Source organism: Salmo salar, chromosome 10 (genome assembly GCF_965601325.2).
Source record: "Salmo salar chromosome 10, fSalSal1, whole genome shotgun sequence".
In the NCBI taxonomy this organism is placed as follows: domain Eukaryota; kingdom Metazoa; phylum Chordata; class Actinopteri; order Salmoniformes; family Salmonidae; genus Salmo; species Salmo salar.
The window spans coordinates 37,963,919-37,977,987 of record NC_138300.1 but is presented as its reverse complement, the minus strand read 5'-3'; the positions used below and the strand labels follow the sequence as shown (position 1 = coordinate 37,977,987).

At 46.2% G+C, this 14,069-nt stretch overlaps 1 protein-coding gene across 1 annotated transcript in view; it reads right to left on the bottom strand.

Moving 5' to 3' along the window:
* LOC106560333 (KICSTOR complex protein SZT2) overlaps positions 1–14,069 on the bottom strand; it is a 188,366-nt gene that overhangs the window by 9,630 nt on the left and 164,667 nt on the right. Inside the window, 5 exon segments of the mRNA XM_082956975.1 lie at positions 5,712–5,921; positions 6,175–6,505; positions 6,790–6,912; positions 7,032–7,218; positions 13,059–13,272. Of these exon segments, the coding sequence (XP_082813101.1) occupies positions 5,712–5,921; positions 6,175–6,505; positions 6,790–6,912; positions 7,032–7,218; positions 13,059–13,272 (1,065 nt within the window).

Genomic DNA, 14,069 nt, shown 5'->3' with positions numbered 1-14,069 from the left:
ATGAGGCTCTCGGTCTCCTCGAGTAGGCAGGAGTGAGTAGGCCTGGCCCACCCTCCTCTACTGACTAAGAGGGCATTAACCTTGAATACCATTCGCCACCCGCCCACCAGACATTTGGAAAATCACAGATGCATAGTTGCTCCAACCATCGTGTAATTAGAGCAGGGAACTTTAAACTGAGTATAATGAAGAATAACTGAAATGATTGGAGCTCTCAAGAAAGGCCATAGGGACCTTTATTTTACAAAACCAACAAGTGGAGGCTATATGGGTAGCATCAGTAACTAACTATTGAATTGAAGTGGCCAGAGTTCAGGTGGGTCTCCACTCTTCAGGAAACAAAGGAAAGGATGGGTGCTCAACAATGACAACAATCATGAGAATGGCTTACCAAGAAAAACTTCAAAAATACTAATTCCAGGTAAAAGGGAGTTGGAGATTGATCTATTTTACTTTGTTGAGTGCTCCAACTCCTTTCTACCTGGAATTAGTCTCATGAGTCTCTGGATTGAAGTGTTGTTTAATTATTGTAGAAGGGATCATCTGTTGTCAGTGACTTAACTGCTGTTAACTAAATAAAATGTATCTAACAAGCACAACTTTAATGGGTAGTCATTTAAAAGGATACAAGACTAACAGGAAACTCTAGTCAAGCCTACAGCACATACTTATCTACCTGCAGAGGTACTTATCCAAATCCAATCACGACTGGAACACAATAACCTAATATGGACATGGCATGATACTGGAAATTAGGCTATTGCATCTAATACGTGTACACCTGACTGGAACCATCCAATCTCTGAATGGAGGGCACAATCCAATCAGCGACCGGATGTGTTTTAATAATAGGTGCAGTAGGCTCAATAATTATGCTCTGTGTGTACAGTAGAGTGTGCTGATTGGCTTTTGAGATTCTTCCTCAACAGAGAGACCTGCGAACAGAGCAGCATGCTATAGAGGTGCCTGCTGCCAAATCAACACAGCAGCAGGATAATAGAGGCCATACAAACAGGACCTGAGAAAGACATGTTTTGTCATATACTACAGCACATCTGAGGAGGTGTGGTCTGGTCTGTGAGGTGAGGTGCTGTGGTCTGTAGTAGTGAGGTGAGGTGGAGTGGCCTGAAGTAGTGAGGTGGTGTGGTCTGTAGTAGTGAGTTGAGGTGAGGAGGTGTGGTCTGTAGCAGTGAGGTGAGATGGTGTGATCTGCAGCAGTGAGGTGCTCTGTAGTAGTGAGGTGAGATGTCTGTAGCACTGAGTTGGTCTGCAGAAGTGAGGTGAGGTGGTCTGAAAGTAGTGATGTCGTCTGTAGTAGTGAGGTGGTCTGCAGTAGTGAGGTGAGGTGGTCTGTAGTAGTGAGGTGGTCTGCAGTAGTGAGGTGAGGTGGTCTGCAGTAGTGAGGTGAGGTGGTCTGCAGTAGTGAAGTGGTCTGCAGTAGTGAGGTGAGGTGGTCTGTAGTAGTGAGGTGGTCTGCAGCAGTGAGGTGAGATGGTGTGGTCTGTATTAGTGAGGTGAGATGGTGTGGTCTGTATTAGTGAGGTGAGATGGTGTGGTCTGTATTAGTGAGGTGAGATGGTGTGGTCTGTATTAGTGAGGTGAGGTGATCTGAAGTAGTGAGGTGAGGTGGTGTGGTCTGTAGTAGTGAGGTGAGGTGGTCTGTAGTAGTGAGTTGGTCTGCAGCAGTGAGGTGAGATGGTCTGTAGAAGTATTAGTGAGGTGAGGTGGTCTGTAGTAGTGAGGTGGTCTGTAGTAGTGAGGTGAGGTGGTCTGTAGTAGTGAGGTGAGATGGTGTGGTCTGTATTAGTGAGGTGAGATGGTGTGGTCTGTATTAGTGAGGTGAGGTGGTGTGGTCTGTATTAGTGAGGTGAGGTGATCTGTAGTAGTGAGGTGAGGTGGTGTGGTCTGTAGTAGTGAGGTGAGGTGGTCTGTAGTAGTGAGTTGGTCTGCAGCAGTGAGGTGAGATGGTGTGGGTCTGTATTAGTGAGGTGAGATGGTCTGTAGAAGTGGTGAGGTGGTGTGGTATGTAGTGGTGAGGTGAGGTGGTGTGGTAAGTAGTGGTAAGATGGTGTGGTCTGAAGAAGTGAGGTGAGGTGGTGTGATCTATAGTAGTGAGGTGGTGTGGTCTGAAGTATTGAGATGGAGGTGGTCTGTAGTAGTGAGGTGGTCTGCAGTAGTGAGGTGAGGTGGTCTGCAGTAGTGAGGTGAGGTGGTCTGTAGTAGTGAAGTGGTCTGCAGTAGTGAGGTGGTCTGTAGTAGTGAGGTGAGATGGTGTGGTCTGTATTAGTGAGGTGAGATGGTGTGGTCTGTATTAGTGAGGTGAGGTGGTCTGTAGTAGTGAGTTGGTCCGCAGCAGTGAGGTGAGATGGTGTGGGTCTGTATAAGTGAGGTGAGATGGTCTGTAGAAGTGGTGAGGTGGTGTGGTATGTAGTGGTGAGGTGAGGTGGTGTGGTATGTAGTGGTGAGGTGAGGTGGTGTGGTCTGTAGTAGTGAGGTGAGGTGGTGTGGTCTGTAGTAGTGAGGTGGTCTGCAGTAGTGAGGTGAGGTGGTCTGCAGTAGTGAGGTGAGGTGGTCTGTAGTAGTGAAGTGGTCTGCAGTAGTGTGGTGAGGTGGTCTGTAGTAGTGAGGTGAGATGGTGTGGTCTGTATTAGTGAGGTGAGGTGATCTGTAGTAGTGAGGTGAGGTGGTGTGGTCTGTCGTTGTGAGGTGGTGTGGTATGTAGTGGTGAGGTGGAGGTGGTGTGGTATGTAGTGGTGACGTGAGGTGGTGTTGTCTGAAGTAATGAGGTGAGGTGGTGTGGTCTGTAGAAGTGAGGTGAGGTGGTCTGTAGTAGTGAGGTGAGGTGGTCTGTAGTAATGAGGTGAGGTGGTGTGGTCTGTATTAGTGAGTTGAGATGGTTGGTCTGTAGCAGTGAGAAGAGGTGGTCTGCAGTAGTCAGAAGAGATGGTCTGTAGTAGTGAGGTGAGTTGGGGTGAAGTAGTGGGGTAAGGTGGTCTGCAGTAGTGAGGTGAGATGGTGTGGTCTGTATTAGTGAGGTGAGAAGAGGTGGTCTGTAGTAGTGAGGTGGTGTGGTCTGAAGTAGTGCGGTGGAGATGGTGTGGTATGTAGTGGTGAGGTGAGTTGGTGTGGTCTGAAGTAATGAGGTGAGGTGGTCTGAAGAAGTGAGGTGAGGTGGTCTGAAGAAGTGAGGTGAGGTGGTCTGAAGAAGTGAGGTGAGTTGGTGTGGTCTGTAGTAGTGAGGTGAGGTGGTGTGGTCTGTAGTAGTGAGGTGAGGTGGTGTGGTATGTAGTGGTGAGGTGAGTTGGTGTGGTCTGTAGTAGTGAGGTGAGCTGGTGTGGTCTGTAGTAGTGAGATGAGTTGGTGTGGTCTGTAGTAGTGAGGTGAGTTGGTGTGGTCTGTAGTAGTGAGGTGAGGTGGTGTGGTCTGTAGTAGTGAGGCGAGTTGGTGTGGTCTGTAGTGGTGAGGCGAGTTGGTGTGGGTCTGTATTAGTGAGGTGAGGTGGTCTGTAGAAGTGAGGTGGTCTGAAGTAGTGAGGTGAGGTGGTCTGTAGTAGTGAGGTGAGATGGTGTGGTCTGAAGTAGTGAGGTGAGGTGGTGTGGTCTGTATTAGTGAGGTGAGGTGGTGAGGTCTGTAGAAGTGAGGTGGTGTGGTCTGAAGTAGTGAGGTGAGGTGGTGTGGTCTGTAGTAGTGAGGTGGTCTGTAGTAGTGAGGTGAGGTGGTGTGGTCTGTAGTAGTGAGGTGAGTTGGTGTGGTCTGTAGTAGTGAGGTGAGTTGGTGTGGTTTGAAGTAGTGAGGTGAGTTGGTGTGGTCTGTAGTAGTGAGGTGAGGTGGTGTGGTATGTAGTGGTGAGGTGAGGTGGTGTGGTCTGTAGTAGTGAGGCGAGTTGGTGAGGTCTGTAGTGGTGAGGCGAGTTGGTGTGGGTCTGTATTAGTGAGGTGAGGTGGTCTGTAGAAGTGAGGTGGAGGTGGTGTGGTATGTAGTGGTGAGATGAGGTGGTGTGGTCTGTAGTGGTGAGGTGAGATGGTGTGGTCTGTAGTAGTGAGGTGAGTTGGTGTGGTCTGTAGTAGTGAGGTGAGTTGGTGTGGTCTGTAGTAGTGAGGTGAGGTGGTCTGTAGAAGTGAGGTGGAGGTGGTGTGGTATGTAGTGGTGAGGTGAGGTGGTGTGGTCTGTAGTGGTGAGGTGAGATGGTGTGGTCTGTAGTAGTGAGGTGAGTTGGTGTGGTCTGTAGTAGTGAGGTAAGTTGGTGTGGTCTGTAGTAGTGAGGTGAGTTGGTGTGGTCTGTAGTAGTGAGGTGAGTTGGTGTGGTCTGTAGTAGTGAGATGAGGTGGTGTGGTCTGTAGTAGTGAGGTGAGGTGGTGTGGTCTGTAGTAGTGAGGTGAGGTGGTGTGGTCTGTAGTAGTGAGGTGGTGTGGTCTGTAGTAGTGAGGTGGTGTGATCTGTAGTAGTGAGGTGGTGTGGTCTGTAGTAGTGAGGTGAGGTGGTGTGGTCTGTAGTAGTGAGGTGAGGTGGTGTGGTCTGTAGTAGTGAGGTGAGGTGGTGTGGTCTGTAGTAGTGAGATGGTGTGGTCTGTAGTAGTGAGGTGAGGTGGTGTGGTCTGTAGTAGTGAGATGAGGTGGTGTGGTCTGTAGTAGTGAGGTGAGGTGGTGTGGTCTGTAGTAGTGAGATGGTGTGGTCTGTAGTAGTGAGGTGAGGTGAGGTGGTGTGGTCTGTAGTAGTGAGATGAGGTGGTGTGGTCTGTAGTGGTGAGGTGAGTTGGTGTGGTAAGGAGTGGTGAGGTGGTGTGGTCTGAAGTAGTGAGATGGCCTGACGTAGTGGGATGAGGTGATTTGGTCTGTAGTTGAGTAGGGTAGAGTGTGTTCTTTACCAGCTGGGGGTCAATCTCCCCTACAGATTGACTCTGCACTGCGTTGAGCTCCTCCAGTATAGTGAGGAGCTGTATTAGTGAGGTGAGGTGGTCTGTAGAAGTGAGGTGGAGGTGGTGTGGTATGTAGTGGTGAGGTGAGGTGGTGTGGTCTGTAGTGGTGAGGTGAGGTGGTGTGGTCTGTAGTGGTGAGGTGAGGTGGTGTGGTCTGTAGTAGTGAGGGGAGTTGGTGTGGTCTGTAGTAGTGAGGTGAGTTGGTGTGGTCTGTAGTAGTGAGGTGAGTTGGTGTGGTCTGTAGTAGTGAGATGAGGTGGTGTGGTCTGTAGTAGTGAGGTGAGGTGGTGTGGTCTGTAGTAGTGAGGTGGTGTGGTCTGTAGTAGTGAGGTGGTGTGGTCTGTAGTAGTGAGGTGGTGTGGTCTGTAGTAGTGAGGTGAGGTGGTGTGGTCTGTAGTAGTGAGGTGAGGTGGTGTGGTCTGTAGTAGTGAGGTGAGGTGGTGTGGTCTGTAGTAGTGAGGTGAGGTGGTGTGGTCTATAGTAGTGAGATGGTGTGGTCTGTAGTAGTGAGGTGAGGTGGTGTGGTCTGTAGTAGTGAGATGAGGTGGTGTGGTCTGTAGTAGTGAGGTGAGGTGGTGTGGTCTGTAGTGGTGAGGTGAGGTGGTGTGGTCTGTAGTGGTGAGGTGAGTTGGTGTGGTCTGTAGTAGTGAGGTGAGGTGGTGTGGTCTGTAGTGGTGAGGTGAGTTGGTGTGGTAAGGAGTGGTGAGGTGGTGTGGTCTGAAGTAGTGAGATGGCCTGACGTAGTGGTTTGAGGTGATTTGGTCTGTAGTTGAGTAGGGTAGAGTGTGTTCTTTACCAGCTGGGGGTCAATCTCCCCTACAGATTGACTCTGCACTGCATTGAGGAGCTCCTCCAGTTCGCCGAAGGACAGTTTGCTCAGCTTGAGCTTGTTCATGGCCAGGTGCTGGTGTTCTCCATGGAACAGCCTCCTCCACAGGTTGTCCCTGCGACAGTGGCCCATGGCCTGTTCCACGCTCGCCTGGATCTGACTCTGCGCACAGCCCACCTGGATTGATGATTGAATCAATACATTTATTTGACTAATTTAAAATACACAGCCTATAATTTAATATATATGCAATAACTGCAATAACTCTTAAATTAAGATATTGGTAAGCTGATTTCATTTGCAATACTAACATAGTAACCTATTGTATAGAAATGGTAACCTACAATTGCCTCATCCATGTGAATACATCAATACACGCACTAAAAAGTTAAAAACACAATGAAGTCTTAGCGGTCATGGAGAACCCTACCTCCTGGTTGAGCAGGGGGAACAGATGAGAGGGGTAGAGGAGACCTTGGGCCCCAGACCCTTGGGGGCCAGTCAGGGGATAGAACTCGTTCCCAACGCTGGGGGTAGAGATGAAGGTGTCTGGGGCTGAGGCTGCAGGGGGGGTCTCCTCCCAGTGGTCCAGTTCAAGGTCCAATACCCCGCCTGGTTCTGTACCTCTCTCAGGGGGAACCCTTCCTGCCAGGTCGCTGACCTCATGGTGTATCTGGGGAAGCTTTTTGAAGCGACACATGTCAGCCGTCAGCCGGGGAAACAGCTCTCTCTTGCTGGTCATTATCACGTAGTAACGCAGCCTGAAACATAAACACACATCACATCACACACACAGATTAAGAAGACAGATAAGTCAATGTCATTGCAATGTAACTTCATACAGAGTTATTGGTACAGCACAGTTTCATTTTAATGTAACCTACTGTATAGAATACTATCCTATTGTTTTCAATAGCAGCCTACTGTATAGAATACTATCCTATTGTTTTCAATAGCAACCTACTGTATGAAATGGTAACCTTTCCCAAAATGATTTCCACCTTCCATTGTGCGATATATAATCCCTCCTTTCATCTCTCTGTACCTCAGCAGATGTCTCTCTCCCTCCGACTGCTCCTCAAACGGAGCGGCATTGTGACACACCAGCAGGGACACGTCAAAATCGTCATGGTGACGCAGGCCTTCAAGGTCCTTGTAAGAGCCCGAGCTAGATGAGAAGAACAGGTCATGCATAATGTATGTTTAATTCACAGTGTGTGTGTGTGTGTGTGTGTGTGTGTGTGTGTGTGTGTGTGTGTGTGTGTGTGTGGAGTGTCCATAGCCTACCTGTTCCACAGTGCAACCAGACCGTACTCATGCAGGTCACTGCTGGGTGGTGCCCCCTTCTTGCCATCGCTGGTCATTGCAGCCTTGGACATGCGAAGGGGCTTCATGCCGTAGGTGCCAGCATGGTCAGTAATGTAGTTATACAGCTGGTGAGCTGTGATCATCCCCGTAGAGATGGAGAAACTCCCTGATGGACAGACAAACAGACAGAAGCATGAGTTTACCGACAGGACATAGGCCTGGATTCAACCCAACACAGATTAGCGGCCTACGCACAGCGATAGACTTTCAGGAAGTCCAGGATCAAGTTGCAGAGGGAGGTATTCAGTCCCAGGTTCCTTAGCTTATTGATGAGCTTTGAGGGCACTATGGTGTTGAACGCTGAGCTGTAGTTAATGAATAGCATTCTCACATAGGTGAGAATCTCACATTCCTTTTGTCCAGATTCCTTTTGTCCAGGTGAGAAAGGGCAGTGTGGAGTGCAGAGATTGCATCATCTGTGGATCTTATAGGGCGGTATGCAAATTGGAGTGGGTCTAGGGTTTCTGGGATAATGGTGTTGATGTGAGCGATGATCAGCCTTTCAAAGCACTTCATGGCTACAGACTTGAGTGCTAGGAGACGGTGGTCATTTAAGCAGGTTACCTTAGTGTTCTTGGGCACAGGGACTATGATGGTCTGCTTAAAATATGTTTGTATTACAGACTCTGACATGGAGAGGTTGAAAATGTCAGTGAAGACACTTGCCAGTTGGTCAGCAGGTGCTCGCAGTACACGTCCTGGTAATCCGTCTAGCCCTGCGGGCTTGTGAATGTTGACCTGTTTAAAGGTCTTACTCACATCGGCTGCGGAGAGCATGATCACACAGTTGTCTGGAACAGCTCATGCATGTTTCAGTGCATGTTTTCGAAGCGAGCATAGAAGTAGTTTAGCTTGTCTGGTAGGCTTGTGTCACTAGGCAGCTCTCGGCTGTGCTTCCCTTTATAGTCTGTAATGGTTTGCAAGCCCTGCCACATCCGACGAGCGTCGGAGCTGGTGTAGTACGATTCGATCTTAGTCCTGTATTGACGCTTTGCCTGTTTGATGGTTCGTTGGAGGGCATAGCGGTATTTTTTTATGAGCTTCCGGGTTAGAGTCCCGCTCCATGAAAGCGGCAGCTCTAGCCTTTAGCTCAGTGTGGATGTTGCCTGTAATCCATGGCTTCTGGTTGGGGCATGTACGTACGGTCACTGTGGGGACGACGTCATTGATGCACTTATTGATGAAGCCAATGACTGATGTGGTGTACTCCTCAATGACATCAGAAGAATTCCGGAACATATTCCAGTCTGCGCTAGCAAAACAGTCCAGTAGCTTAGCATCTGCTTTATCTGAACACTTTTTTATTGACCGAGTCACTGGGGCTTCCTGCTTTAACTGTAGCTTGTAAGCAGGAATCAGTAGGATAGAATTATGGTCTGATTTGCCAAATGGAGGGAGAGCTTTGTACATGTCTCTGTGTGTGGCATAAAGGTGGTCTAGAGTTTTTTCCCCTCTGGTTGCACATTTAACATGCTGATAGAAATTTGGAAAAACGGATTTAAGTTTCCCTGCATTAAAGTCCCCGGCCACTAGGCGCGACGCCTCTGGATGAACGTTTTCCTGTTTGCTTATGGCGGAATACAGTTAATGGAGTGCGTTCTTAGTGCCAGCATCAGTCTGTTGTGGTATGTAGACAGCTACGAAAATACAGATGAAAACTCTCTAGGTAGATAGTGTGGTCTACAGCTTACCATGAAATACTCTACCTCAGGCGAGCAAAACCTCAAGACTTCCTCAGATATCCTGCACCAGCTGTTGTTTACATATATACATAGTCCGCGCCCCTTGTCTTACCAGACGCCGCTGTTCTATCCTGCCGATACAGCGTATAACCAGCCAGCCCTATGTTGATAATGTTGTCGCGTGTGGCTCAGTTGCTAGAGCATGGTGTTTGCAGGGTTGTGGGTTCGATTCCCACGGGGGACCAGTACGGGGGGAAAAGAATGTATGAAATGTATGCATTCACTACTGTAAGTCGCTCTGGATAAGAGCGTCTGCTAATGACTAAAATGTAAAAATGTCGTTCAGCCACGACTCCGTGAAGCATAAGATATTACAGTTTTTAATGTCCCGTTAGTAGTTTAATCTTCCTCGTAGGTTGTCTATTTTATTTTCCAATGACTGCATGTTAGCTAGTAGAACGGAAGGCAGTGGGGGCCTATTCGATCACCTATGAATTCTCAGAAGGCAGCCCAACCTCCGTCCTCTTTTCACGCAAATGACGGGGATTTGGGCCTGTTCCTGGGAAAGCAGTATGCCCTTCACGTCGGGCTCGTCGGACTCGTTAACCTGTTAGGGCTAGGGGGCAGTATTGACACGGCTGGATAAAAAACGTACCCGATTTAATCTGGTTACTACTCCTGCCCAGTAACTAGAATATGCATATAATTATTGGCTTTGGATAGAAAACACTCCAAAGTTTCTAAAACTGTTTGAATGGTGTCTGTGAGTATAACAGAACTCAAATGGCAGGTCAAAACCTGAGAAGATTCTGTACAGGAAGTACACTGTCTGACCATTTCTTGAACTTCTTTGCCATCTCTATCAATTACAAAGGATCTCTGCTATAACGTGACACTTTCTACAGCTCACATGGTCTATCAGAAGGCGGCAAAAAGCTGAATCGTGGCTTTGCAGGCTCTGGCTGAAACAAAGTAGCGCGTTTGGGTAGTGGCTGTTTACAGTACTGTGAGACTCAGGCTCGTGCCCGCGTCGACCGAAAGCTTTCTTTTCCTTTGTCTGTTTACCTAAAAGGAGATTCCCGGTCGGAATATTATCGCTTTTTTACGAGAAAAATGGCATAAAAATTGATTTTAAACAGCGGTTGACATGCTTCGAAGTACGGTAATGGAATATTTAGATTTTTTTTGTCACGAATTGCGCCATGCGCACGACCCTTATTTACCCTTTAGGATAGTTTCTGGAACGCACGAACAAAACGCCGCTATTCGGATATAACGATGGATTATTTGGGACCAAACCAACATTTGTTATTGAAGTAGAAGTCCTGGGAGTGCATTCTGACGAAGACAACAAAAGGTAATCAAACTTTTATAATAGTAAATATGATTATGGTGAGTGCTAAACTTGCCGGGTGTCTAAACTGCTTGCGTCCCACCTACGTAACAGCCACTGCCAGCCTGTGGCGCGATTTTCAAAACCTTAAAAATCCTATTACTTCAATTTCTCAAACATATGACTATTTTACAGCCATTTAAAGACACGACTCTCGTTAATCTAACCACACTGTCCGATTTCAAAAAGGCTTTACAACGAAAGCAAAACATTAGATTATGTCAGCAGAGTACCAAGCCAGAAATAATCAGACACCCATTTTTCAAGCCAGCATATAATGTCACCAAAACCCAGAAGACAGCTAAATGCAGCACTCACCTTTGATGATCTTCATCAGATGACAACCCTAGGACATTATGTTATACAATACATGCATGTTTTGTTCAATCAAGTTCATATTTATATCAAAAACCAGCTGTTTACATTAGCATGTGACGTTCAGAACTAGCATACCCCCCGCAAACTTCCGGGGAATTCGCTAACATTTTACTAAATTACTCACGATAAACGTTCACAAAAAGAATAACAATTATTTTAAGAATTATAGATACAGACCTCCTCTATGCACTCGATATGTCCGATTTTAAAATAGCTTTTTGGTGAAAGCACATTTTGCAATATTCTAAGTACATAGCCCAGGCATCACGGGCTCGCCATTTAGACACCCGGCAAGTTTAGCACTCACCATAATCATATTTACTATTATAAAAGTTTCATTACCTTTTGTTGTCTTCGTCAGAATGCACACCCAGGACTGCTACTTCAATAACAAATGTTGGTTTGGTCCAAAATAATCCATCGTTATATCCGAATAGCGGCGTTTTGTTCGTGCGTTCCAGACACTATCCGAAATAGTAAAGAAGTGTCGTGCGCATGGCGCAATTCGTGACAATAAAATTCGAAATATTCCATTACCGTACTTCGAAGCATGTCAACCGCTGTTTAAAATCAATTTTTACGACACTTTTCTCGTAGAAAAGCGATAATATTCCGACAGGGAATCTCCTTTTCGGCAAACAGAGGAAAAAATCCCAAAGGCGGGGGCGGTCGGGGTCACGCGCATAAGGCCAGTGTCCCTTGATCGGCCACTTGAGAAATACGATAATGTGTTTCAGCCTGCGGCTGGAATGACGACATTCTGTTTTTTCCCGGGCTCTGAGCGCCTATGGACGACGTGGGAAGTGTCACGTTAGAGCAGAGATCCTTAGTAAATGATAGAGATGGAAAAGAAGTTCAAGAAATGGTCAGACAGGCCACTTCCTGTAAAGGAATCTCTCAGGTTTTGACCTGCCATTTGAGTTCTGTTATACTCACAGACACCATTCAAACAGTTTTAGAAAATTTAGGGTGTTTTCTATCCATATGTAATAAGTATATGCATATTCTAGTTACTGGGTAGGAGTGGTAACCAGATTAAATCGGGTATGTTTTTTATCCAGCCGTGTCAATACTGCCCCAACAGGTTAATATTGCCTGCTAACATGAATTTGTGTCACTTCTCTAGCGTTCTGTGCAAGCAGTCAGGGTATATACAGCAGTTTGGGCCACCTGGCTCATTGCGCACTGTGTGAAGTCCATTTATTCCTAACAAAGGCCGTAATTAATTTGCCAGAATTGTACATAATTATGACATAACATTGAAGGTTGTGCAAATAACAGGAATATTTAGACTTAGGGATGCCACCCGTTAGATAAAATACGGATTCGACCATATTAATGACCAAAGGCTCGTATTTCTGTGTGTTATTATGTTATAATTAAGTATATGATTTGATATTTGATAGAGCAGTCTGACTGAGCGATGGTAGGCAGCAGCAGGCTCGTAAGCATTCATTCAAACAGCACCTTCGTGCGTTTTGCCAGCAGCTCTTCGCAATTCATCAAGCCTTGCGCTGTTTTTGACTTCAAGCCTATCAACTCCCAAGATTAGGCTGGTGTAACCGATGTGAAATGGCTAGCTAGTCAGCGGGTGCGCGCTAATAGCGTTACAAGCGTCACTCGGTCTGAGACTTGGAGTAGTTGTTCCCCTTGCTCTACATGGGTAACGCTGCTTCGAGGGTGGCTGTTGTCGATGTGTTCCTGGTTCGATCGAGGAGAGGGACGGAAGCTATACTGTTGCACTGGCAATACTAAAGTGCCTATAAGAACATCCAATAGTCAAAGGTATATGAAATACAAATCGTATAGAGAGAAATAGTCCTATAATAACTACAACCTAAAACTTCTTACCTGGGAATATTGAAGACTCATGTTAAAAGGAACCACCAGCTTTCATATGCTCTCATGTTCTGAGCAAGGAACTTAAACGTTAGCTTTTTTACATGGCACATATTGCACTTTTACTTTCTTCTCCAACACTTTGTTTTTGCATTATTTAAACCAACTTGAACATGTTTCATTATTTATTTGAGGCTAAATTGATAGTATTTATGTATTATATTAAGTTAAAATAAGTGTTCATTCAGTATTGTTGTAATTGTCATTATTACAAATAAATGGAAAAAATAAAAAATAATTTAAAAAAAAAAAAGGACAAAAAATAACAATAATAAAATAAATAAAAATCGTCCGATTAATCGGCATCGGCCCGATTGTGTCCTCCAATAATCGGTATCGGCGTTGAAAAATCATAATCGGTCGACCTCTATTTAGGAGCACATTAAATGTCAGCCATCTTCTCCGGCGCCATGATACAATTTCCCAGATGTCAATGGAGATCATGCTAACTGTTCAGCTCAAGCAGAAATCACATTTAAAAGTCAACTACAAAGCACAGGTTGTTGATCTGTGTTGGTTTTAATTCTGGCCTTATACATACTGCTGGGACTCTTTTCAGGATTTAGTTGTTTAGGTGGGTTGAGTCAGACTCACCCTGGAAGACGTGGTTTCGTCTGAACTTGGGGATGTCAGGGTGATGAGCTATGAAGTCCTCCAGGAAGCCGGTCAGCCGGTATCCCTGCTGCAGGGTCATGTGACAGCCCACGAGGGACTGGTGAACCACCCGTAGGTGGAAGTCATAGCTGAACGAGTGCACATGCATCAGGCCAATCACCTTATCACACTCCTCTGTGAAGAGCATGGAGAGCTGGAGGAGAGAGGGCGACACAGTGTAGACACTCACTACAGATTTCTGTAAGGGCTGTGGGAATGAGATCGGACACACACACACACACACACACACACACACACACACACACACACACACACACACACACACACACACACCTCATCCAGAGGAAGAGGATCTCATGACCTACCATTCACACAATCATCTGAATTAATATCAAGCCAGTATTGGCAGTATCATATGCACAATTCAATGTTTAATAATACATGTTTTGAAGTTAGGCCTAGCTCCTCTCCCTCTCTCTGCATTGCTATCCATCTAGTGTCTAATAGTAATAGCAGACCCATTAAAGTCGTCTACATCGGTAGGAAAACCTCCCTGCTGTTTCAGCCGTTCTCAGAGCCCATTGTCTGTCTGTTTGTATCCGCCCAATCTGTGGTGGCATCCACTTAAAGTGCTTCTACTCCTCTACTACCACCCCTCCTTTGAGAGGCTATTGTAAGCAACTGTGATATCAATCAACTTCATAATTGTATCTTATTTAATTAAATCCAACATCAAAGCGGAGGCTTACAAAAGCATTAATGGCAAAATGCTAATGATTGAGGTGAAAGACTGGAGCATGCAGTGATTACAACACAATACGAGGAGCTGCGGTTCAGAGAGGGGTGTTTGGAGGGGGATGGAGGGTAAATGCTATTACTGCTGCTGCTTTCATCTTGATCATTTGCCTGGAACAAATGCAAATAGGTCTTATCAAATCAAAGAGTAAGCGAAAAAACAACATAAGTGTTCATTTAATGCCAGTACTAGTC